Source organism: Colias eurytheme, chromosome 6 (genome assembly GCF_061535395.1).
Source record: "Colias eurytheme isolate Ceu_HAF_F1 chromosome 6, ilColEury1 Martin Lab GWU primary, whole genome shotgun sequence".
Taxonomy (NCBI): domain Eukaryota; kingdom Metazoa; phylum Arthropoda; class Insecta; order Lepidoptera; family Pieridae; genus Colias; species Colias eurytheme.
Genome location: NC_142985.1, coordinates 6,993,795 through 7,020,317, shown reverse-complemented (window position 1 = coordinate 7,020,317; position 26,523 = coordinate 6,993,795). Strand labels below are relative to the sequence as shown.

Here is a 26,523-nt window from a genome sequence, read left to right as displayed (position 1 = left end):
CTTCACTCAATATTTGGGCGATATACCGTCCGTCTTTTTTTATACGTCCATGATCCCGAAGTTCTAGATGGATTAACAAAATTAGCGGTAACTCGGTTGATAAATGCGAAATAACTATTTTTAGTAGGCTTTTTATATCTGAAGAACAGGGCCGAAATAACTATACTTTTAGAGTAGGGTACAATAATTGCCTATCTATGTCTTAGGCCGCGTTTCCATCTGCAAGAAATGTCCGACAGCAGCTTGCAAGTCTAAACCACAGGTCTAAACATGTAGCAAGTGCTGTAGCAGTGCTGCAACACCTATCCTTAATTTGATATTTTTAAATTGATCCTTATTATGGTGTGTCTTGACGACAGCATACATTTTTTTTTGTCATTAAGTATAATATATTCGTAGATAATATATTAATACTATGGATTAAATTAAATACCAAGTTATAAACTCAAAAAACATGTTTTTAAATGGTAAATAATTTTCAGACACAGTTTCTGAGTTATATCATAAACAAATCTTCTCTTTACAATATTGATTATACATACTTAAAATAAAATATGGAAGTTGGAACTAAATAATAAACACATTTTCAAATACAGATATTTTTATTGAGTTTTAAGTGGACGACAATAAACTTTTTCCTATTATAATAAAACAATTGAGAAGTGATATAAATGTTTTAACTGGCATGCGGATACATTTATTAACTGCCTATTTCTTACGATCTATTTCTATAATATGGAATACAAGTAAATGGATTCGAGACTTTCCAATACATTTTGTCTTTATAACATTTTACTATGTGATTACACAGCGACAGTCTTTATAAACAACAAGGAAAAAACTATTTTTATAACTGGAATCTGTAATTTTTTTTCTTCATGGATTTCTGTTCATCATCTCAGTAAACCCAACATCTATAAAAACGCAAAAAAAGTTTCCGCTCTTATCAACTTAAAGTTTTATCTCTAGACATACAAGTTACCTACTACCAGTAACAACATTTTGTGGCATTTTAAATTTTAATGTCCCATTAATTGAAATAAAAAAATAAGTTGCCAACCTAAATTGCTTTAATACTTTACTCTTAAACCTTACACATTACTTATAAATCTAGAGATAATAATTAGGCATGAGTATTGAAGTTGTTTTTTTATCACATTCCGCCAAGTAAAATCAATAACAAAATTTACTTTAAAATCCTTGTGAAACATTTGGAATACTACGATAACTTACTGTTAAAGTGGAATTTTTTGTTATCAAAACAATCAGTAACATAATAAGTGTTCATAAAATTAAACATGTAACATCAACAAAAGAAAACACTAAACTAAGAACCATTATTGGCTATAAATCTAGAATAAACAATAGGAATCGTTAAAGTATATTAAGCCATAAGTAAAAAGGAATAAATACTCAAATCGATTATTACCCACAGGATGCCATGCCACAATACATCGTAAATTCTTGTACAGCTGTCAACCGACACACTCACAACAGTACAATATGGCCTCTCACTTGCAGTTTTCATGGGTTCCTTATTACGGATTATTTGATGCATATGTATTAAGATATTTTTATCTACTTAAAACAAAGTATTTTTTCCCTATTGACCGAAAAGAAATCATTTGTTTCTATATAAATGTAGTTGCTGAAAATGTATTTATAATAGATACATGTTCATTAGATTACAAGTGAACACTACATGCACGGCCAAACCCATATGAAGCAAAGCAAGACGTATAGCTGAGCTTAGGTAAAACACAAGGTTTCGGATCGTGTAACGTCGTTTATTTCTTCTCGGTTGATGCGGACCCGAGCCGCGCTCTTTCTTCGGCCACGAGTTGTTTGTTGAGATATATGTCTTCGTCAGTCGATGTGTCGATAAGGTCCAGTGTGAGCAAGGCTTCGCTGGGATTCAACGGGTCTTTCCCGACATCTTTACATATCGCAACGAATTGTTGCTCGACGCACAATTCTTGGAATTTTAAACAGTCTTCTACTGACCAGTCTTGGTGCAGAGGCCATACATCTGAAAAATTACAAAACGTAAATATGTATGCAACTACATAGAAATCATTTTGTGTGACTAAAATTTGGTAGATGACATATACCCAGGTTTAGCCAGTAGATAAGTACTATGTGTATAAAGCAAATTTCAAAATTAAAACTATATCCTCCTCGATTTATGTACATGTATATCACACATGGATATAATGCCCTGAGATGTGACTGTTTTATTGTAACATTTTTTTAGATCCTGTCAACGTGACTATAAACATGACAAAGACGCGCGCTAGTGTGTCCGTATGCGTGAGACAGTTCATGTGATACGAGTGTATCTGTGTGCACCTGCAAGTAAGTACGCGTGAGTTTTATATGCGAGCATATCTCTGTGCGTGCGTGTGTGTATAAGTAAGTGCGTGTCTCTGTGAGCGTGCGTATTTGTGCTCGTGCGTGTTTCACAGTCATAACACTGATTAGCAACCTATTTACTTATTTATTTATTATGTATGAAATTGTCATACTTATGTGTTTCGTGTTTTTTATTTGTATTTTTTCTATGTTTAGTTATTGTTGATTGTCAGTTGTAATAATGTGTTATTTTTGTGAATAAATATTTGTCTATTGTCTATTGTATGCGAGCGTGTCTCCTTAAGCGTGCGTGTGTGTGTGTGTGTTCAAGTAAGTACGAGTCTGTGCTCGTACGTGTAAGTGTGTATGCGAGCGTGTCTCCTTGCGCGTGCGTGTGGTGTGTTCAAGTAAGTACGAGTCTGTGCGTTTGCATGTGTGTATGCGTGTGTGCTCACCGTAGAGGCGCGCCTTGATGGCCTGCGGCGGCAGCGAGCGCGCGAGCGGCACGGCGGCCGGCACGGGGCGCAGCGCGCGACTCGCCAGTATCGCCAGGTCGCCGTAGTGTGTGTATGCGTGTGTGCTCACCGTAGAGGCGCGCCTTGATGGCCTGCGGCGGCAGCGAGCGCGCGAGCGGCACGGCGGCCGGCACGGGGCGCAGCGCGCGACTCGCCAGTATCGCCAGGTCGCCGTAGTGTGTGTATGCGTGTGTGCTCACCGTAGAGGCGCGCCTTGATGGCCTGCGGCGGCAGCGAGCGCGCGAGCGGCACGGCGGCCGGCACGGGGCGCAGCGCGCGACTCGCCAGTATCGCCAGGTCGCCGTAGTGTGTGTATGCGTGTGTGCTCACCGTAGAGGCGCGCCTTGATGGCCTGCGGCGGCAGCGAGCGCGCGAGCGGCACGGCGGCCGGCACGGGGCGCAGCGCGCGACTCGCCAGTATCGCCAGGTCGCCGTAGTGTGTGTATGCGTGTGTGCTCACCGTAGAGGCGCGCCTTGATGGCCTGCGGCGGCAGCGAGCGCGCGAGCGGCACGGCGGCCGGCACGGGGCGCAGCGCGCGACTCGCCAGTATCGCCAGGTCGCCGTAGTCGCAGAAGTACACGGAGACCATCTCCGACGACACGCAGCTCGCTATCACCACCCTGTGTACAGTAAGAATTGCTTCTTAGTCATTGTCATGTTTCTTTGTCAAGTTATGTTCATACAATTTTAATCTCTAGTTGAAATTACAAAGAATCCGTTAAAAATGTTAACTTTCAAAGCAAAAATAGGTCAATATATCATCAGTAGCCGGCGTGCTAATCTTAATGTTAACTACATGTTAGTTGAAACAAAATAAAGCATTCTCAAAGAAAGATCCGTATTTTTATTTTTAAGCCCAAGTACGTACCTATACCACGACGAATCTTTATCGTAGTATGCTGTATAGAGTTCGCCGCTGGCTGGGTTTGCAGGAGCCTCATCTTCCGACATTTTGGGACACTCAACTTGTAATGACTCCATCATTGTCTGCAGAGTGTGCCTGGAACTATTTGGCTGCACCTGTAACACATGCACGATTGATAACAACCCTATTGGTATTTAGAGCTAAACTCTATATTCTTTATGTTAAATTCATTCACTCAGCTCTTTCTCCTATTACCTTTTATCTTAACTCTTTAAGCAATTACTTCAACTCACACTTTGCAAATGCTTATGTTGGATTGTTCTCTAATCCTTAAAAGGTGCATGTCTCTACTGTGGGAACATTACTGGCTATCGACATGACTCATAATCAATCCAAACGTTTGTATTAAAGTAAAACCCCAACTCACGACAAAGTTCCAGGGGTGCGCCGCCATAGTGATGTGCACGTCGAAGCACTGGCCGATGGCGGGCAGCGCGGGCGGCGGCAGCAGGCGCGGCTTGTCGTCCGCGCGCCCGCCCGAGCACGTGCGGAATATCCGCTCCTTCTTCTTGTTCAACGCCTCCACGTGGTTCGGCACCTCCGTCTCCTTGTCCTCGTCCTGCAGCTTGCCGCTAAGGGTCCATACAATACTACGTTATCATTTCGTACAATAAATAAGTTAAATTGTGACGAAATCATTGCGTACAATATACAACTAAGCTATATCTATACAAAATCACACTCAAAAGTGTGCGTATTCAAATTTCAAGAAAAACTGCTGATGCATGTATTAGGCAGATGTTTTGATGAGCGATACGATCATAGACTTTGAAGATTGCTACCACGAGATAAAGTGTATATTTCAATGAATGTTCTATACAATGTTGCTGGATTACTTTTTGACGATCTTTTTATAGGCTTTCTGTCTAGTTGTTACTAGTGTGTCAATAGATCTAATTTAAAAATACTACATACTACCTACGACGTATACTAGATAATTGATAACATTTTTTTCCAGTTGCGGGGGGGCTATTATCCTGGACTATTAGGTATTCGCATTCTCTCATTTTAATCCCTTTCATAGACAGAAGGTTGACAATAACACTAACACGCTATAGAGCAGCTTTGCTGCATGAAATTTAAACTTATCCTAGCCAAGATGCATGTAGTCAAAATAAATAACGTAACCCATATCTAGAATAACAACTAGTGTATATACTTTTTATTTAAAAATGAGATAAGATTATTTTATGTAGATCACATGAAACTTGAGTAGCTGATTTTAAAATCCATCATCACAAAAAATTCCCTGCATTAATATTTTTTTACTGATTTAGCCTTCAAAATTAAGTCTTATACACACTCAAATACTGTTTATATGACATAATATGAGTAACCAATATGATGAATTTCGGGAATTATTCATTATAAATACAACAACTAGAACGCCTTAAATTGAATCTTAAGTGAATTAATTGGTGAAAAATAAAAGATATTTTTTTTTGTTGTTCTTACATGCCAAATTTAAAAACTAATAAACTACCTACTAATAAACCCTCCGAAATTTATAAGGAAATAGCTTATTTTTATTCAAGCAAAAATCGAGCAATGCCACTTGATGGAGCTCAATTTTTTTAATGTTATGGTTGTGTCACATGACGAAATTGTGTTTCAAGTAGAAATCAAACTCGTAATGAATTCGAAACACATATACTTTTTGTCTATAAACTACATTAACACTTTAAATGTTTTTGAAACTTTCTACGATAAATTTTATTTAGACAATACTCTCTCTAGATTCGTGTGAGAATATTTCGCGATTGCTTTTAGAGAAAGTGCACATGCACACATTAGTCATGAAGAAACAGTAACATTTTGGTGAAATATAAATACTTAATCTTATTTTTTTTATTGTATGTTCGTATAAAATTTAATTGAAAGTCGGTAGCCGTATCTTTAATATATAAACAATAAAATGTTGAAGGCCGACGCTCGTTAATGATGCCGAACAGACGTAACCGCGGTGAAAGCCGCGGTGAACGGCCACGCTCTAATTACAGGTCATTCTCACATTTACGGCCGGAATGTTGTTATGAAATCGAATAATTCTAATTGTGTTTAGATAAGAAATTCGTCTAGGTGCATTCGATGAGCATTGGTTACAATATCAGTAATTCTGCGCAAAAACTAGACAGCTCTTTCTTCTCAAGATTTTTTGTTTATATGTTAATTGTACATTTTTTACGAGACAGGTATCAAGTTAGACAAGGCACATATAACTCAACCATACACATTTATAAGTTTATATGTAGTGTTAATAAATCAGTCAAAGCTCAAGTCAAGTCAAGCCTTATTATGGTACATGCATAATATTTTATGTTTTTGTCATTGCTGCAGGTGCTCTAGTGCACAATAATTGTTTTCTATTTTTCTAAACTATAGATTATTACAAGACCAAAACAGAAAGAAAATACTTAATTCATGCATCTTGTTTTGCGTAAGCGTTATAACAGAAGAACGGCAGAGGCTACTTCAGCCGTCGCCACGTCGGCAGCAGTAGTTAATATGTCGACGGCTGCCGTTCAGAACTTGCCGTTCGTGTGTTAGAACTCTAAAGATTGAGTAAACTACCAAATGGATGAAACTAATAATAATCTATTTTACTTTACTAAAATGCTTGTTATAAAAAATATATATATATATACATACTGTCATACTGCCTATCTTAGTTAATTAAACTGAACCTACAGAGTAGACTATAAAACAACATAATATTTTTTTTTCTAAAATTTGCGGGTACATCTACCAATAATGCAATATAACACACACTCACAGTTGCAAACAGTCGTATTCGGCGAGTATCGAGTTGTTCACAGAGAGGAGTATCTTCTGCGGCCCGGTGCGCACGAACAGCTCGACGTGCGGCGGGCCCTGTTGCGGTGCGGCGGGCAGCGCGCGGCACAGCACCCTGACGCCCAGCAGCAGCTCGCGCAGCCGCCCCGCCATCGCCGCCGCCGCGCGCTCCGCTGAGCCCAGCCGCACTTGCATCGCCTGCCAACGGGAAAATACGGGTTTAGGCTGCGTTTCCACCAGCGATGTGGGCGTGCGTAGCGAGGGATGTTTTTTTTTCCATCGTTAAAGCGGGCAAACGAGCAGGCGGGGCACCTGATGGAAAGTGATGCCCGCCGCCCATAAGCATTCGCGATGTTAGGGTCACCGCGAATGTGTTGCCGACCTTTGAGAAATAAATATGCCCTTTTCTTGAAGGTTTCCCCGTCAAATCCATTAGGGAACACAGAAGATGGTAAAACGTTCCACAAGGTCGTTGTTCTCGGTAAAAAATGCCGAGAATTGCGGACTGTGGTAGACCGCCATGCATCCAGGTGGTGAGGGTGGAATTTTAATTTGTGTCAAATGTGTTTGTTAATAACCAATAATATCGCTTCAAACGCTAAACTGATAAGATTATTTACAAACACATTCAACGCTGCACATCCTCGCACATTATTGGTGGAAAAACATCCTTATACTGCCATGAGGCATTTACGTGAAGAGCCAGTACAAAAGCATGCAGACCCTATGACGCACTTGCATCGTTTGCAGAGGGAAATATTCCAAGAGTGCTTCACTGTTACGCACTTGCGCCGATCTTTCACGGAGAAGTTTCAATAGTACTACACATGACAATTATTAGCTCAGTCGTATTACACGAGGTTGGAGATGTGTACCTGCAATCGTAATCGTAGGTACGTGTTGACAGCTATAGTTTTTCAGCTTCAGCTTCTTAAATATCTTTGCCTTTGAATGAGCTATATCAGAGACATTGTTGTTAAAAAGGTAAATATCTATGAATAGAAAGTGCGTACCTGATAGGGGTAGGCGTTGAGCGCCGGCGAGAAGGTCTGTAAGGGGACGAGAGAGGAGAGCGGCGCGCGCAGGATCAGCCCGCTGTCCACCAGCAGCGTGCGCACTGTGCCTTCGCCATCCAAACCGCTGATTATCGTGCATCGCACCCTATGAAAAACAATCATATTACATTCTTAATATCTCTACTTATACTAATAATAATATATGTAATATAAAGCCGAAGAGTTTGTTTGCACGCGCAAATCTCAGATACTATTAGTCCGATTTGATAAATTCTTTTGGTGTTAGATAGCCCATTTATCGAGGAAGGCTATGTATCATCACGCTAAGATTAACAGGAGCGGAGCAATGTGGGTAACACCGCGGGTCACAGCTAGATACGCGGGTCACATAATCGGGAGAGTTAAACATGACGCCAAAAATGACATTGAACTAAGACAGTATACCACAAAAGCCATAAAAGAAGAAAGTTCAAGTGACTAACTTGACAAATTTATATTTAAAAGGACACCAAGGCGCTAGAATAGACTATAGATCGGGATATGTACCAGTCGCCAGCGAGCGTGCGCACGATGTAGAGCGCGGCGGCGTGCGGCGGCGGGGCCTGCGGCGCGGCGGGCAGCGGGCGGCGGTACGGGCCCGCCGTCAGCAGCGCCAGCGCGCCGCGCACCAGCGCCGCGCCGCCCGCGCGCGCCACCCACACGCGCCCCTCCTCCGACACGCACCCCACCTCCACCTCGCACGGCTTCTGTTCACACACGGACAAATCGTCAAAATATTTCATCATCATCATCATCATCAGCCCATATACGTTCCCACTGCTGGGACACGGGCCTCCTATGAGGGGTACAGGCCATAATCCACCACGCTGGCCAAGTGCGGGTTGGCGGATGACACATGTCGTCGAACTTTTGATTCTTCGACATGTCGGTTTCCTCACGATGTTTTCCTTCACCGTTCGAGCAGTGGTGATGTTACAACATGCGCAGATAAATTGAAAAATCAATTTATTTCCTGCGCGCTCGCCTGGTCTCGAACCCCGGACTTATCGATTCGAAGTCCGAGGTCTCACCACTGAGCCACCACTGCTCTCTCTCCTCAAATATTTCATATGTTTCTTGAAAAGTTAATAGAATACAATTATTAGTTCATTATTAAACAAAAGACATGAAACACTATTCCCACCTGGTAATTATCATCCTATAGAAAATACTTTTAGTGCACACACCTGTGTCAAAGTAAATGCGCCGGCGATGCAAAAGTCGTGCACAATTTCTTTGTTCAAGTTGAGGTCGCGTTGTGTCGACGTGTCATAGAGCACGAGGGCCACAGAGGGGTCGGCGGGGTCGGTGCGGGGCCCCGGCGCGGCCACCAGCACCTCGCCGGGCAGCCGCCGCGCCACCAGCTCCGCGCCCATAGCGCTAGCCGACAACTCCTCCGCACCCTCCAAGCGACACAGGATCGCCTATACATAACAAACATTCCAAAATATTTGAACTATAAAATTTGACCGTTAAAGACTTTATCAAAAAAATAATTATTGTTTTCTTTTTTATTTCGCTAGATTAAAATGTACTCATTGAAATACTTACTGTAACATAATATAATCCTTCTACTGACTTGTTAATCTTAATTATACAAAAAGAATAACTTATAATTCAATATTCCAATGGCTTCCAGATTAAAATACTAATACAATTATTACAATTAAGTCTTTTTCTTGATGAATACTTATTGTCTTTACTATATTGATTTTTCTGTAAATTGTTTTGTCTAGTCTAACATAAAAATGATATTAGTTTTTTGGGATTTCTCAAAACAAAATCAATGTAATTTCAAAACTGTATAACAATTAAATCTAAGCAGAAAAACTCACTTGAGCAGGCAGTCTTCTAAATTGAGGTTCTAGTATTTTTATTTTATCTAAGTAAACTGTGTCATCATCCCCATGATCACCCAAAAACACTGTGGCTGTTTCATCTTCTATGTCTAATATTTTAGCCCTTTGCCATCCACCATCATCCAAGTTCACAGCATACCTGAGAAAAAACATCATTAATGTTTTCATGTAAGTTTGTTTAGAAGACATTATAATGTCTAAGTATGATATATAATAATGCAAAAAATAAAAATATACATACCAAGCATTTATAATAATCATTGATTTATCAACTGTTGCACCTGAATGTTCATAATATTTAGCCATATCTGCAAGAAGAACTTCAAAAAGATCCTAGAAAGAAAATAATAGCCTTTAACACCAAGAAAATGTAAAAATTGCTTTTATCAAATAGTTTAAAAAAACTTACACTGTACTGTGGACCAATTATTCTTAACCAAATTTCAAGTGTTGAATTAGCTACTGTTATGTAAACATTCCAAAAGTCATCTTCAGGGAACTGTAATGCTGGTAAGTCACTATCTATGGTATCATCAAGTAGAGTTGTCTCAATAGATGTCAATCTAGAATCCTATATGAACATGAAATAAAAGTAGAAAATCACATATTAGGACAGGTCCCAGGAGGTATACATTAAGAAGTAAGTCATAAATATTAAATTAAAAACATTTACTTCTATTCTCATATGTCCATATTAAATGGTATTTAAAAATTTTATTTATAAGAATCTTCATAATTTAAACATGATTTCGAAACTTGATTTTTGAATCTTTGAAAAGTAAAATTAAATAAATATATAAAACCATGTATCTACTCAGATATCTTATATATAAAATTCTCGTGTCACAATGTTAGTCTGCATACTCCTCCGAAACGGGTGGACCGATTCTCATGAAATTTTCTGTGCATATCGGGTAAGTCTGAGAATCGGCCAACATCTATTTTTCATATGTACCACGGGCGAAGCCGGGGCGGACCGCTAGTAATATAATATATTTTGTGTAGAATAGTTACACTCACCTCATTATTAGGTAAAAGAACTAGAAGTCCATTAACAACTTTATCTTTAATGATGTAAGGACAGCTCTCCACAAGTTCTAACCAATTGTTAGGCAAATTTTCATTATATTTCTCCCTTAAACAATATTTTAATTGTTAGTTTATTAATAAATGAACAAATCTATAATATAAAAATGAATCCCAAAATGTGTTGGTAAGCGCATAACTTGAGAACGGCTGAACCGATTACGTTAATTCTTTTTTTATTATATTCCTTGAAGTACGAGGATGGTTCTTACGTAGAGAAAACGTAAATATGTACCACGGGCGAAGCCGGGGCGGACTGCTAGTAACCAATATGTATGTGAACTTAATGTACCTATACAAATGAGGAGCAATACTGGCAAAAAGTCCTGCTTCATGTTCAGACACAAGTTCTGTCAGACCAGTTATTGCTTTGTTATTGGAAGAAGTTGGCAATCCACCTGCTTCTGAACTTTGTATGCTTAGGAGCAATTTTTCTGAAGCAACTTCTTTAGCTAATTCTTCACTTGGGGAAGAATCTGGATATGATGACACTGAATATGCACTCCCAACCTGTTTAAAATATTTAACATCAAATAATGATATAAATTATACTAAAACTTATATAGTGCATAGTTTAGTTGAGTCACCATACCTTGACAGTGCAATCATAACTAACAGGACCTCGTTTAGGCCTTATATCTTGAACCTTATATACAGGATGTGGTAAGCCCAATTTTTTACAAGTCCATTCAAGTTTAACAATTGAAGATGTTGAATCTGGTGGAGGTTCTAAATTGTGGGCTGGAACAACATGCGCCACAGGATCACTACTTTCCTGTAATCATTATAATAGTTTATTTGTCTTCAAAGTAACTTAAATTTTACTGCAATTAAGAGCCAGTGCGCACGAGCAACTTTGTCTCCGCAACTATTTTGTCTCTCCCATCAATTTGTATGGGGAGTTGCGTCGCTACGTGCGCGCACTTTCATACTAGCCCATGGGTGGGAGAGACAAAATAGTTGCGGAGACAAAAAAGTTGCGGAGACAAAGTTGCTCGTGCGCGCACTGTCTTACAGTGTACTTACCAAATAATTATTATGTGCGGGTAATTGTAATGGTATCAAATCTGTATTCAGTCTGTCTCGTAAGTTCGATAATCTCTGTGATGCTGAAATTTTTCCTGTGCTTTTGTTATCAGTCTCTGTTTCATTTTTTATGGAATGCTTTAACTAAAAAACAACAACACAAATGTAAATTTCTTTAGTTTTTTTTAAGAATATTTTATTAAATTGTAATTATATTACCTCTTCACCATAAATAACATCTCGTGAAATTTGCGAAGAAAATTTCTTTGTCACATTTGATGTTACTTTCTCTCCATTGTCGCTTATTGTTTTCGTCAAAGTTTGTTTCGTGTTTGGATAAATAGTTTTCGTTTCATTCGTTTTATTATATTTATTAGCCTAAACAGAAATTTATTTGAAATATAACATAACATATTAATAATTAATCTTGCATTTCTTTATAATAATTAATAAATATTTTATAAATGATTTTTTTACCTTGCCATTGTAGCTGTTATTATTATTATTATTAAAAGGAGTGTTAGTTTTAACTCTGTAATATTGACTGGAGTACTGGTTATTATAGTTTGTTTGATAATTGGATGCTGGTGCTGGTTTCCGCCATGATCCTTGTTTTTTTGGAAATCGACTCTGTGTGGAATAATTTAATTAAGTATTTCATATAAAGAATAAGCAATTTAAATTGTAAATAATATATTATTTTCCACTTAACATTTTACTCACAGGATAATTCAGTTTTGCTGGCTTTTTGCTTGATTTCTGCCGAGCAACCATGGATGCAATATGCTGACTTTCTTGACTTGCTACAGCATCAACATACCATTCTCCATTAATATTTCTGATTTTAAAACCAGGAACATCTTGGAACAGTTGATCAAGAGTCGAATATCCTAATTTCTTAAAAGGTATCCATTCCCCTTGCAATTCTTTATAATCACCTTAAAATAATAATAACAAAAATATTGTTTATATCAGGAAATTATCTCAGCTGAATTATACTAAAATTCTGATGAGTACTTACGGTTACATTGCTTTAGTGTAAGTGCACCTTTAACCGAAATAAGTGTAGCTCGCAAGGCTTGAATCACTTGCTCTTTGTCAGCCATTTTTTATTTCTGAAATGAGTATATTTATTATTATAAAATCCAAATAGATTATTCATAACAAAGCATGTAACTGGTAAATTAAAAAAAGTTTTTGCAAAATTTCCAGTGACATAAGTAATTTTTTTTTTTAATTTGGACATAAAAATGCATTGCATACAAAGTTGTTAACTTTGTTTGCAATGCATTATTCAAAACAATTGCAACTACCATATTTTTTATTATTATGTACATAAGTGTATTAGTGTTAAACCATTTTTTTAGTTAATTAATATATCTGTATACGTTGTTAATTAGTACATCGAAAAAAAATAAAGAGTAAGTTGTGGAGTAAATCGATCATCAAACCTGAATTACGTCCAGCGGTATTTTTTTACCACGTCCAATATTTTTAAAGGTACGAATTTAGCAAAAAATATTACATGTCGATGTGACGGTAGCTTTTTATTATAAATAACCACACCTGTAAAGATTTTCAACATTAACATTTTGTAAGAGTACGCGTAGGCAAGAGAAATTAAGTTAAATATGGTCATAAAATATTTTATCTAGTATAAGTGCAAACAAATATAAAACTACCTTTTTATTCACTCACCTTTTCCATCAATATTAAGAAGTCTCTAAAAACTGTGTTAGTAGTAATTTGGTTAGTAACTGCCCTTTTAAAGTTTCGTCTCCGACACGGCAGAAATATTTTTATGACAATAGAAAAGTACACTACGGCCAACGTAACTTGGCGGGCCTGAACTTCGCGCAGAAGGCTGCGCACGAACGTTTTTTAGGAACGAACTGGTGGCATGAGGCGGCGTGCGCGGGGCGGAGATCTAGGCTAGGGATTGACTCTATGTAAACACAATCATCCCTTTATTCGAACGAATATCGCAATCGATTTTTATCGATTTGAAATTTATTGATATTTGTTTATATGAGATACTGAACGAAATAGCTTTACAAACTTATTGAATTTTGTCGTTAGTAAAAGAGATTTCGAGTTTAATAGCAAAAAAAAACTAATAACATTTTATTTTCATGGTTGTAAGACATGATTTAGTTAAATATCATTTATTTATAAACGACCACTACAATAAGGACTGATTGAGAATATTTGAAACCTATTATAAAATTAAATATAAATATATTTCACAATTCAATTTCAATCGATTTGAAAAAAAAATCGATTAATCAATATCCTCAGACACGCATAGTGGACATCCCTTTTTGTTTACGTCGTATAACTTCGTGCATATTCGGCAATTCTCGGTACGCAATTATGTATCGCAGTCACACGTTAACATTGGTGTCGTGTTCGTGTCGCTATCTCTGTCTTGAGTACAGGCGGTTACAAAAGTTTTCGTTGAGTTGATCGTTATTATTTGTTATTATTATATTGTTGAGTGTTAAGTTTAAATTTGTTCGTGTTTAAGTTTGTTTTAGTGATAATTTGGAATATTCTACTTGGAATTTTGTATTATTCGGGAACAAAGATGCCACCAAAGCATAATATGGTTTTAAATCGCCAGGCGAGAAAAATAATATTCGATTTAACGCAGTATTTTAAAAAAGAAAAAGAAGAAGGCGTAAAAAATGTTGACAAAGTTTTTTTAAGAGTTGCTGAGTGAATCCTGAATTCATTAGGTTATTTTTATTGCTTTATGTCTCATAGCGTTTTGATATTTATTTTATTTGTACTTGGTCTCTGTATAAGGAAATTTTTATTCGAATTTCAGTTTAAAAGAAATAAATGCCTATAACACTTTTTTTTACGAGTGTACATGCGCAAAAGTTCGTAGAGGCTATGTTCAGGCCCGCCAAGTTACGTCGGTCGTATTGTACATAGGTTTGACATGAATGACGTCTAGTCGTCTAACTTCACTTCATTAATTGACAGGTCGAGAGGGTACTTATTTAAAAAATATTATTACTGGCCGATTAAGAAGAGCTGGAACAAGAAGCATCTAATACACTGGAGAGGACTATGACCATTAACTTGTAACAAGAAAATATGACGTTGAATGACGCCTGTATGTTTTTTATCCCTTTCACACCTAACTTGGCAAGTTGGTGTGAAAGGGATAAAAAAACATACAGGCGTCATTCAACGTCATATTTTCTTGTTACAAGTTAGAGGTATAGTAAGATAAAATTAGATAACTATGGATTGTAAACTGATTTCTGGGAAATTAAGGATTTGATAGAACCCGAAGCCCCTGCCCCCTTCTCTGGTGTCCCTGGCTATGCATGAACACGTCATTCTCAATTTAAATAATACACATTCTCAGTTTAAAAACCTTTAGGCCGGCCACATACAGCAGTTTTCCTGATTCGGAAACCGTATCACGAAAAATTCCGTACGACTACCACACACATCCTTTTTTTTCCGTTCGGAATATCGAGATTAGTCTTGGAGTAGCTTCAGTGGAGTGCACACGTTTGGAAGAAGCATGAATTTCGTATATAAAAGTTGTTCCTCGAAATACAATCTACAAAAATGATCTGATATCATTTCTTCGTAAAATGATAAAAAAAAAGTTTTATTGAAAAATATAAATTACTCTAATTAATGAACATTTTCGCTTATAACTTTTTTATTTATAGTTCTACAACAAAAACTTACTGGACCAAAGTTGTAGAGAATTTAATTTACAACAAATAATGTTAAAAAAAAAATATCGGATAAATAGTGTAAGAGATATATCGTAAAAACCATTTCAACCGCTATTTTCAAGATGGCACCCCACAAATCACCCAACAAACTTAGTTGTAGCTTCACACTGACCCCCCCTACATATTAAAAAAATAAAATTACGTACTCTAAAAAACGCAAGATTAGGCCTAAAAAATGTAACATTTCAATGGACTATATTTGTAATAACAATAGTTATGAAATAAATAATTATGTTTATTTTGTAAAAAAATTTATCATGTTCATTTTATCGCCTAGAGGATTTTGTTGCCAAGCAAGATCTTTCATATCCCTCTTATGATAATCTTCGTTATTAAGGTCCCACAGGCATGGGTACCCCTCTACACCAATTATTAACTGTTCAATGTCACTCATCGTGAATAATAATTAAATATTACGTATTCGTGGGTGTCCCAACAATAACTACGGTACGGGTCAACTCAGCTCGATCGCGCTGCGCTGACTGATATTCCGTTCGGAATTTCGAATGTGTGTGGCGGGCCATACAAAATGTATGTAAGCTTTGCATCCGTTTCGTTTTTTTTCTGTCAGGAATTCCTGATGCATGGGCTTGCATTCGGAAAGAACGGACGGAGAAAAAACCGTACGGAAAGTTATCGAATGTGTGTGACATTCATTGCTTTTGTATGAATTTACTGCGTTCGGAGGCTCTGATTCGGAAAACGGATCAGGAAAACGTATCAGGAAAACTGATGTATGTGGCCGGCCTTAAAGCAACATACTGCCACACTGCTGTGAAAAATCGCCACTACCGATGATCGATCGATTATTATTAATAAACTATGTTCAAAGTGTGAATAATTAAATCTGTCCATCAAGGGGTCAAAGGGGTCAAAATCGAGTCTTAAGATTATAAAAGGTGGTTATATCCTTAAAAACATACAGGTAAAACTCGGTGAAGCTAATATAAGCGTGATTGAAACACACACGTTTAGTCGAATTTCATATTATAATGCCGTCTAAAGCATTAATTAAATATAGAATTAGTAGCCAGTAGGTATTCCTCTAAAATCTATTTAAAGTTTTTGACTGAAATTTTAGAGCCAAATATACCAACTCATATATTACAAAAATTAAAAAGTTAAAAATAACCATAGACGAAACGCGTACGCCATCTTGTTTTTTGCTTTTACAAACCACAATTCACAAACGTCACCTTTCCTTTGGTGAGCAAGGTGTGTTCACGTGAGGTTGTGTGGTCCCTCGAAATAGGTCACACAATCCTCACAATTTCGTGAAATATTGTTCTAAAATATAAAAAAAAATTACAAAATTAACAAAAATCCAAAAAAATAGAAAAATTTTATAAAATAAACGGGAATCGTTCAGTTATAAGTTAGTGTACGTAAGCGTGCAACGTGGTCTAAGGAATGCGATAGATAATCATAAAGAGAAAGTGAAGTTGTTTTAAACACTAGAAGATTATTAATGCTATTTTTGTAACGATTCCAATAAAATAATCAAAATGAATCCTGGGCCACCTAATTATCCAATGGCATCATTGTATGTCGGAGATTTGCACTCGGATATTACCGAGGCCATGTTGTTTGAAAAATTTTCTACCGCGGGTCCAGTACTCTCTATTCGTGTCTGCCGCGACATGATAACTCGTAGGTCACTTGGTTACGCTTACGTAAATTTCCAGCAACCTGCTGATGGTAAGTTATTTTCCAGTTTTAATTTGTTAACTAAAATTGCCATGTTGCAAACTGGTTTTACCTGACAATTATAGGTTAAACTAAATTGAGCAAACATATTTTCAAATGCAACGATTAAAATTAGAGAAATGAATATTGATAAAATGATTAGTTGTTAGATATTGTATAAAGTTAAATATGCAATAGCCTTATGCATTCATTGCCCAACATAGAATGATGAAAGTATTGCAAGTTGCACCCACCTTTCATAATGATTATTTGTAATGAAGCTTGTATATGCAATGTAAATTATTTGTGGTATTGTTATTTAATGGGATAAGAACTTTTACTTGTTAAAAACTAATTGTTTTCAATTTTTTTAGCTGAGAGAGCATTGGACACCATGAATTTTGATATGATTAAGGGAAGACCTATTAGAATAATGTGGTCTCAGCGTGATCCCTCCCTAAGGAAGTCTGGTGTAGGAAATGTTTTTATTAAGAACCTTGATAAGTCTATAGATAATAAAGCAATGTATGACACCTTTTCTGCCTTTGGTAATATACTGAGTTGTAAAGTAGCCCAAGATGAAAATGGGGGTTCTAAAGGATATGGTTTTGTACACTTTGAAACTGAAGAAGCTGCCAATAAGTCCATTGAAAAAGTAAATGGAATGTTGTTGAATGGAAAGAAAGTTTATGTGGGCAGATTCATTCCTCGTAAGGAACGCGAAAAGGAACTGGGAGAGAAGGCCAAACTATTTACCAATGTCTACGTAAAGAACTTTGGAGAAGACTTCTCTGATGAAATGCTGAAAGACATGTTTGAGAAATATGGGCGTATTACAAGTCATAAAGTAATGTATAAAGATGATGGTTCTTCTAGAGGTTTTGGATTTGTTGCCTTTGAAGATCCAGATGCTGCTGAAAGGGCTTGCATGGATCTTAATGGAAAAGAATTGGTAGAAGGAAAACCCTTATATGTAGGACGAGCTCAAAAGAAAGCCGAGCGTCAAAAAGAACTTAAGCGGAAATTTGAACAGCTAAAATCTGAAAGGTTGACTCGTTACCAAGGTGTTAACCTGTATGTTAAAAATTTGGATGACACTATTGATGATGAGCGGCTTCGTAAGGAATTTGCACCATTCGGAACTATAACTTCCGCTAAGGTAATTCTTGTTATTCTCTTTATTTTATTAATTTATTTACAAAATATGAAGCCAATTAAAAGGAAAACTGAAGACACTAGAAATAATAAGTCCCAACTTGTAATCCCAGACTCATCATTAAACCCTGAACACAAAATCTTTTAACTATGCACATTCACTAAACTAATTATTACTTTAATCTTTTCAACAGGTAATGCTTGAGGATGGGCGTAGCAAAGGCTTTGGGTTTGTTTGCTTTTCGTCTCCTGAAGAAGCTACTAAAGCTGTAACAGAAATGAATGGGCGTATCGTTGGAACCAAACCACTTTATGTAGCTTTAGCTCAACGTAAAGAAGATCGTAAGGCCCACTTGACATCACAGTACATGCAACGTATGGCCAGCATGAGAATGCAGCAGATGGGTCAAATATTCCAACCAGGAAGTGCTGGAGGCTACTTTGTACCCACCATACCACCAGCTCAACGATTCTACGGTCCAGCCCAGATGACTCAAATGAGACCCACAACCCGCTGGACACAACCACCTGTAAGACCCAGCACTCAGACGGCTGCCTCTGCATACCCCAACATGCAAGCTCCATTCCGCCCTGCACCTCGTGGACCAACTCAAACTACTCTTCGCACATCCTTGGGTGCTAGACCCATAACTGGCCAACAGGGTGTGCCAGCTGCTACTTCAATTCGTGCACCTATTGTAACAAGTGGACGCCCCGCAGGCTATAAGTACACTTCCAACATGCGTAATCCACCAGCTCCGCAACCTGCAGTTCACATCCAAGGTCAAGAACCACTAACTGCTACCATGTTAGCTGCTGCACCTCTTCAAGAGCAAAAACAAATGCTTGGTGAACGTCTTTTCCCCTTGATTCAAAGAATGCACCCAGACTTAGCTGGCAAAATTACTGGTATGCTTCTAGAAATTGACAATTCTGAACTGCTCCACATGTTAGAACATGGAGAGTCCCTGAAGGCTAAGGTGGACGAGGCTGTTGCTGTTTTGCAAGCTCACCAAGCTAAACAGCAAGCCACAAAGAAGGAGTAATGTGTGTGCTCACTTGTTGAGCTATTTTATTTTTCTTCTATAATTTCTTTATTTTCGCTTTTTACATTGTAATGTAAAGAGACCCGGTCATAAAAACACTTAATAAAAATTGTAAAATAAATAATTAAAAAAATGTGGAATGCACAGTTCCTAATTATATACTTTAATATAGAATATTGGAGGTGCATCTGCAAAAAAAAAAAACATTGCAACTGTCAACATTTATATATATAATATAATATGGCATTATATTATTATTACTGGGCACTTTTGACTATCTACTTTGACCAAGGAGTTTTATTTAAGTTTGATCTATTAAGTTCACTTTCATTTCTGTAACATGGAGTTGGCTTTTGTTCTTGCAATGTCTTTCTTATTTTCTGTGTCAGGTCTACATTGGATATTTATCTACCATGAATTGAACTCACGGTCGCCAATGTAACTGGCTTGTATTTGTATTACGTTGTTACATATTATATTCTATGAAATAAATTGTCTTTTATTTTATAAATAAGTACGTACCCTTTATTTCCATTGACATCATATGATGTATTAAAATGTAATTAAGGTTCTCTATAATCCTATCATAATATATATATGTTTGTCCTCAATGAACTCCTAAAGCACTTAACCAATTATAATAAAATTCGCACACAGATAGGATACCTAGTTTAAACATGTAGGTACCTACCACGGGCGAAGCCGGGGCGGACCACTAGTGATACTATAATATTATTATAAATTCTAAAGTTTGCCTACTTTTGCCCTCGTGTGAAGCCGTGCGGCATAGCTAATATATATATATATTTCTAATAGTAACATTAAAAAACCATGAATTCAAAGAAATCTTTTAAAATTATTGTTTAACTCTGTTCAGACATTATAAATGTTAAAGACGAAATAATACTTGTAAATGTTTTGGAAAGTAGGACCTATAAGAAAAAGGGAGTATAATTTATGTCTACTAAGATTTTCGTTTGTCTGAGCTGAAACAGGTGGACTACCTATGGGGTGGACCTTCAGTCTTCACTTTTGGAAAATAGGTATCAATAGATAGGTAGGTTATTATTTATACAGGTAGTTTGCAGAAAAAGGCGTCAGACTTATAAATATTATAAATTACATTATATTGTACATATCATGATTTTAGTTTCTAAAATAAAGGATATGCAATTCACTTCAAAAAATATTAGTAGGTACCTATTAGACCTCATACATCAGTGATTTGTAGGTATATTCTCTTTTTATATGATTAAAGGTAACATAAATAAACACCAGGAAACTTATTCAAAAAAGAAACCTCTACCAAAGCTTATATATTTTCTAGTAAAGTAGGTACCTATATAAATTGGTTGATATACCTAGTTGTGATAATTATGGATGTAATTGATTTGGTTATAAAATGTATTTGCATAAAACTATACTTATTGAAAAATAAAACATTTTTGTTAACTAAGGCTATATTTTCCTCAATAAAAACACTACACAAAGTGAAAAATAAAGCAATGGCTAGCATTTAAAATATATAAATACAATTCAATTTGTATTATTACAATAAGTTATTGAAGGACTAAACCGATTTTATTTGGTGCTATACTAGGACATCTCCAGTTATACAAATAATATTGCAAATTCCCATCACCAATACCAAACTTAAGAGGTTCTAAAAATTCTTTGTTTTCCATAAGATCCAATGCATTAAACACATCAAAACCTGAGTTTCTTGCTGTTATTAGAGCATCCAGCATCAAATCAACCCATGGTGTTTTTGTAGAAACATTATAGAATGAATAAGCAGCTTTTAGTGTTTTATGAACTGGATGATACACAACTGTGGACGGAAGTGTATAGTAACTAACAAAATCTGTAATAGATCCATCTGACGCCTCTACCACAAAACTATCCACTATACCAGATAGAGGCGTAAACCAATGCTTAAAATCTTCATCAGAAAATATTGGCACCAAATCAAATTTATTCAAATACTCATTTAATAATTTAACAACTTTTTCACAATCTTTTTGCTCCATTTTACGAAATCCGGGAGTTTTTGGCAAATCTGGTAATTTGAACAGTTTAAGAGTTCTTTGCATGGTCATATTTCTAGATAAGTGACTAAATTTAATGTCAATTAACTTTTTAGGATTCAATGATCTGTGCCAATAACGGCATGTTCCTATTGGTTTGGGTAATACAATTCCAGCTGTATAAACACCTTGAAATATACCAGTCAAGTTTACTCGACGTGTTATTTCTCTTATCAGCACTGGAGCCACTCTTTTCGCACGAAGTTTTTTATGAACACATAAAAAGTTTATTTCTACAACAGTTTGTACATGATCATAAATCCTCAACTGAGCAGGAATTGCTGAAATAAAGCCTACTAATCGGCCAGATTTAACAACACGAACTCCACAGTGCCATTCCATCTTCCAACCAGGAGGTTGAAGTGCCCACTTTAAAAAGTCTGTCTGGTAATCAAAACGGAACATACAATCATCATCTTCCACATAATTTTCATTGAGCAAGGTATAAAGTTCTTTTAAAACTAATGGTTCATTTAAATTTAATGTGTCCCATTGAAAACCATCGGGCAAAGTGTACGGTTCTTGTCTTATTTCTTCCGGAGTTTTAGGAGGTTCAATCGGTTCATTAGAAATTATTTTTTCGTCCATTTTTGGAACGGGTTGAGTAGACCAAAATTGATAAGATTTATGCAATGCCTCTTCCGTTGTTTTCGCAGGTTTTTGTTGTAAGTTAAAAACTTCCATAGCCATCTTCAGATCCTTTAACGAAATATTTTGCTGCATATCAGTAGAATTAGGCACGGCTACAACACCCTCAGCCGAACCCGGTCCATGGTGGTCACCGTCACCGCTACGCTTTTTCTTGTTTTTATTTTTTTTCTTTGGATTTTTGTCATCATTAATAGATTGGTTTTCAACATTTTGTGTCTTATTGTCTTCCATTTTAGTTTTATTACCTAAAATCCAAGTAATTCTAGTCCAAAAGAACACCTCTCACCATGTACCTAGATAAAAAAATTTAATTAATTATTCTACTCATACTCTACAGATAATAAAAATTACGCGTTGTACAAAGAATCTGAGAAATATATTTAAAATAATAATATAAATTATATTTAAAAAATTGTGAGTGTATAGACTATTTTTTATGTTTAAATTACATAATTTATTGAATTGAATGGAACTCAATTCAATTCGACAATTCGATTAATTAAAATTTTCTAACCTGGCTCTGAGTTTATGCGACTTTTCTGTCATAATGAATCTGTTATGTCAAACGTGGATTTTGACGTATATAGTCTGTATTGTTGTATTTCTTTTTTATTTGAACTTGTCTCCCTGTGGTTAGTGAAAAAGTTATCTCTTTATATTTTAGCTATCAATATTATATTTATAGCGAGAATTCGATGTTTATTATAAAGAGAACCTCTTAAAGTTTTCCCAAAATATATTTTGTATTATTTTTATTTTAGGTGAAGTGGGGACATAACCAAAATGGGGAAGGGAAATAATATGATCCCGAATGGCCATTTCCATAAGGATTGGCAAAGATTCGTTAAAACATGGTTCAATCAACCAGCCAGAAGACATCGTAGAAAGCAAAACCGCATAAAGAAAGCTAAAGCTATCGCTCCACGCCCTGCTGCTGGTCCACTCCGACCGGTTGTAAGGTGCCCAACCGTTCGCTATCACACTAAAGTTCGTGCTGGTCGTGGATTTACTCTAAGAGAGATTAGGGTACGTAGAATTGTGTCTTTAAGTAATAATTTTGAGTATTTAAGTTTGTTTTGCTAGTAATATAACCTCCCTATAATCATGTTTTATCCTATTTACATGTTGGATATTGTTTTCATACATTATTTTTTTTTAATCAATAAAGCAAAATGTAAACATTAGTTGGGGTTCTATATTACAGGCTGCGGGTCTGAACCCTAGTTTTGCCAGAACTGTTGGTATTGCTGTGGACCCACGTCGCCGCAATAAATCTGTTGAATCGCTCCAAATCAATGTTCAGAGATTAAAGGAGTACCGTGCGCGTCTTATCTTATTCCCTAAGGGCAAGAAGGTATGTTAATAATATAAATACTAATCATTATTATCTTGAAACTTGGCTGTGCTAAAAAAATTCTAGAAAAATATTAAAATCAAAATAGTGATAAATAACATCCTCACCTAAAGTCCCATTCAGGACTGAGTTTCAGTGCTTTGTAATTTCAATTTAAACTTATCAGAATATGGTTTTATTTGTGTTGGTACTTATCAACCAGCTAGCATTGGCTGTTTAAATTTTCTTGGTATGTTTTGTAAATAAAACTAAGTCATGCAAATTAGCTTGATTTTGCTTAACATTTGTTTCTTTAAGTCAGAATTATGCCAAATACATTTGAGGACAGCTGTTATAATTTATATAATATTTTTTAAAGTACATATTCTCTCTATTAGTTTTAAGCAAAAAAGGAACAGAGATTAATCTACTAATAAAAATTTATGGCCCATATCAATCAGGATTAATTTATCTCTTTGCTAATGTAACTATTCAAAATGAGATGAGTAATAGATAGAAAATATAGGTGCTTAAATAGTTATTGTGGTATGGTGAGCTAACAGTGAATAAATGAAGCACAACAATAACATGGTAATGAAAGGCTTCAGGACAACCACAAAGATAAATTATCTTGTGATAGGCACATGCGTTTTATTCAGAAAGATTATTCATTTATACTTTTTTATAAGAATATTGTATTTCCAGTGAATTCAGTAATTGAAATGGTTTAACTTAACTTTTTCCGTTGTGTAGGATTTGATACTGATTAAATTCTGCAAAAGAAACAAAATAAATGAAATATTTATATAATTTAACAGCATTTTTACACTCTTGTACATAATGTCGTTGTTGGCCTATTTAATCTTTGGTACATTATATATGCAGTTACATTTTAATTACAAAGTTATGTTCATATAACTTGCTGAAAAAATTGGTTGTTTGTAAAGTAGGTTTTAGATCAAGATGTTTACGTGATAACATAATGCAGTGGCAGCGCTTGAGATGAGACGGGAGATCGGTCCATCTCTCTCTCGTTATACCTGTGATCGCGCTCGTGAGGTTTTGGTGTGACACAAGTTTCTGAACATGTCACCCGACTAAAACGTTTTTAGAAACGTTATCACGTTAAAAACTTTTAATATAATGGAGTTTAATAAATTTGTTGCAATGTTTCAGGTGCTGAAGGGAGAAGCCACCGAGGAGGAACGTAAACTGGCTAAGCAGTTACGCGGACCTCTGATGCCAGTGCAGCAACCAGCACCCAAGTCGGTTGCACGCGTCATCACTGAGGAGGAGAAGGACTTCAAGGCTTACCAATACCTCCGAGGCGTAAGTAGACAGAAATTTATATTGATATAATTTCTCATATTGATTTAATTTCTACATAAAACTCATATTGATTTAATTTCTTAAACAATTATTTATTTGTATTTTATAGGCGCATAAAAGAAAATGTTACTTCTTTTCTGAAAGTGAAAAGAATTTCGGGCTGCTCGGTGGTCAAGGGGTTAACAAGTAATACATGGATAATACTTATGTATATGATTTTATTTCCATTTTAGGCCCGCTCAATAGCCAAGCTTGTTGGTATCAGAGCCAAGAGGTTGAAGGATGCTGCTGAAAACCCTGATGACGTGACTAAGGCACCTACGGTGGTTAAGGAACCTAAGAGTAAAAAGTGAACAATAAAGTAAATAATCACTAAAGATCGCATTTCTTTTAATTCTCTAAAAGTTAATACCCTTATTTTATAGTCATAACTCATATTATATGAGCACAAAAAAATATAATCTAAAAACATACCATCTTTAGAATTTTCAGTTCTTTTTTATAAGTTAAGGTTGGGTCGCCTAAGATCGGATGTGACATAAGATGGGATGCATGGAATAACTCGCAAACTAGGCAATATTCTCTACTGCTACCAACACTACTAGATCCGCCATTTTGTTCTGCCCCTCTCTTCACTCTGCGGCCGGCCAGCGACCAGACGGGACGTGTACACAGGTGATTCAGCAGAAAAGGTGTATTTTGTGGCGAAAATCGTCGATCCGATCTTACCTACAAAATTTTGATGGCTCATTGTGGAGAGTACTTTCATTGAAATAATGTAATTAATTATTTTGGGGCAGAATTAGCGAATCCTCTTTCCATCTGTATACTTTGATTACGCTTAGGACGTTCACAACCCAAGATCCGATCTTCCCTCCCAATGCCGAAGATCGGATCGAAGTTTAGCTCTTGACTGCGCCTTATGCAATAATGCGCAATAATTATTAACTTTTAATATATTTAACTATCCAATGACGCTATGACTATCAGACCTTAGGTACATTTTCATTATTTAGTCCTAGAACACGGAGGATAAAAGTTTGAGAAACTTAATTAGGATGAGGAGGGAAGACCGGACTAAAAAAACGCAATAAAAAAAAAAACTTCTTTGTCAAATTTTTTGAGGAATTTCCTGACTCAATCATTGATGCTCAATGTATGGACGTAAGTCCGGATGTTTTCCTAATGTTAACATTATTATTAAACGCATAGAAGTGAAGATACTACATAGTCCGATCTTCGGCCGAACTGTTATTTTCTTCACTATGGTAAGTCGAAAAAAGTCTGCTTTTTAGGCTCTAAATTTGCTTAGATAGATAGCATCTACGCAAACCAAAAAATTATGGGTTAAACAATATTTTTTTGTCATCAATTTACAGTTGACCGCAACAGAAAAACGACATCGAATCATGAGAAATAAAATAAAAAATACAGTACGTATAAAATTTTCAGCATATGCGTCCGATCTTAGGCGACCCAACCTTACCATAACATTTTTAGAATTTTCAGTTCTTTTTTATAAGTTGATTCGATCATTAATATTATCTTGATTCTAGAATATGTACTATCGTCCGCCGCTGTCAGACGCGGTCAAAAACTTGAATTATACTGCAATCAAAATAGAAAGATGCACACTTTCGCATTTATATTTTTTGTATGAATAATGTTATGTATATAATTTTAACGGAATTAGACCGATTAGCAGCGAGATCTGTTGCGAGTAGACGCAGTCATATTTACACGCACTTTCGCAACTTCTCGCAAGAAGCGCTTGACAAACTGCCGCGACAGAACTTGCTACATGGTTTACACTTGCAAGCTGCTGTCAGACAGACTGTCGGACACAAGAAGCTTTAT

General features: G+C 36.2%; 4 protein-coding genes across 6 annotated transcripts; 2 read left to right on the top strand and 2 right to left on the bottom strand.

Annotated features, from left to right (window-relative positions):
• Nucleotides 1-583: 583 nt before the first annotated feature.
• LOC149907760 (tudor domain-containing protein 7A-like) lies at nucleotides 584-13,432 on the bottom strand. 3 transcript variants are annotated; one of them, XM_090102825.1, is made up of 21 exons: nucleotides 13,311-13,432; nucleotides 13,064-13,178; nucleotides 12,634-12,727; nucleotides 12,336-12,550; nucleotides 12,090-12,242; nucleotides 11,832-11,990; nucleotides 11,613-11,756; nucleotides 11,179-11,361; nucleotides 10,879-11,096; nucleotides 10,521-10,635; nucleotides 9,910-10,071; nucleotides 9,742-9,833; nucleotides 9,477-9,639; nucleotides 8,829-9,065; nucleotides 8,149-8,348; nucleotides 7,600-7,747; nucleotides 6,567-6,784; nucleotides 4,161-4,365; nucleotides 3,737-3,888; nucleotides 3,328-3,488; nucleotides 584-2,029 (listed from the first exon to the last, which is right to left on the bottom strand). In XM_090102825.1, the coding sequence occupies exons 3-21, from the start codon at nucleotides 12,716-12,718 to the stop codon at nucleotides 1,788-1,790; spliced, it is 3,252 nt and encodes a 1,083-aa protein (XP_089958951.1). In that variant the 5' UTR covers nucleotides 12,719-12,727; nucleotides 13,064-13,178; nucleotides 13,311-13,432; the 3' UTR covers nucleotides 584-1,787. The 3 variants fall into 3 exon arrangements, with proteins under 3 accessions (XP_089958951.1, XP_089958950.1, XP_089958949.1); XM_090102823.1 differs by lacking the exon at nucleotides 584-2,029 and having other exon boundaries at nucleotides 2,970-3,488; nucleotides 13,064-13,180; nucleotides 13,314-13,426; XM_090102824.1 differs by lacking the exons at nucleotides 584-2,029; nucleotides 13,064-13,178 and having other exon boundaries at nucleotides 2,961-3,488; nucleotides 13,311-13,426.
• Nucleotides 13,433-16,561: 3,129 nt separating this feature from the next.
• On the top strand, nucleotides 16,562-19,758 carry pAbp (poly(A) binding protein). The gene is made up of 3 exons (XM_090102822.1): nucleotides 16,562-17,077; nucleotides 17,440-18,224; nucleotides 18,415-19,758. The coding sequence occupies exons 1-3, from the start codon at nucleotides 16,885-16,887 to the stop codon at nucleotides 19,264-19,266; spliced, it is 1,830 nt and encodes a 609-aa protein (XP_089958948.1). The 5' UTR covers nucleotides 16,562-16,884; the 3' UTR covers nucleotides 19,267-19,758.
• A 950-nt stretch (nucleotides 19,759-20,708) lies between these two features.
• Nmt (N-myristoyl transferase) lies at nucleotides 20,709-22,313 on the bottom strand. Its single transcript, XM_090102820.1, has one exon. It carries the CDS (start codon nucleotides 22,233-22,235, stop codon nucleotides 20,826-20,828), a length of 1,410 nt encoding a protein of 469 aa, XP_089958946.1. The 5' UTR covers nucleotides 22,236-22,313; the 3' UTR covers nucleotides 20,709-20,825.
• Nucleotides 22,314-22,545: 232 nt separating this feature from the next.
• Nucleotides 22,546-25,043, top strand: RpL13 (ribosomal protein L13). The gene is made up of 5 exons (XM_090102819.1): nucleotides 22,546-22,636; nucleotides 22,766-23,030; nucleotides 23,209-23,358; nucleotides 24,514-24,666; nucleotides 24,900-25,043. Exons 2-5 carry the CDS (start codon nucleotides 22,788-22,790, stop codon nucleotides 25,017-25,019), a joined length of 666 nt encoding a protein of 221 aa, XP_089958945.1. The 5' UTR covers nucleotides 22,546-22,636; nucleotides 22,766-22,787; the 3' UTR covers nucleotides 25,020-25,043.
• Nucleotides 25,044-26,523: the final 1,480 nt, after the last annotated feature.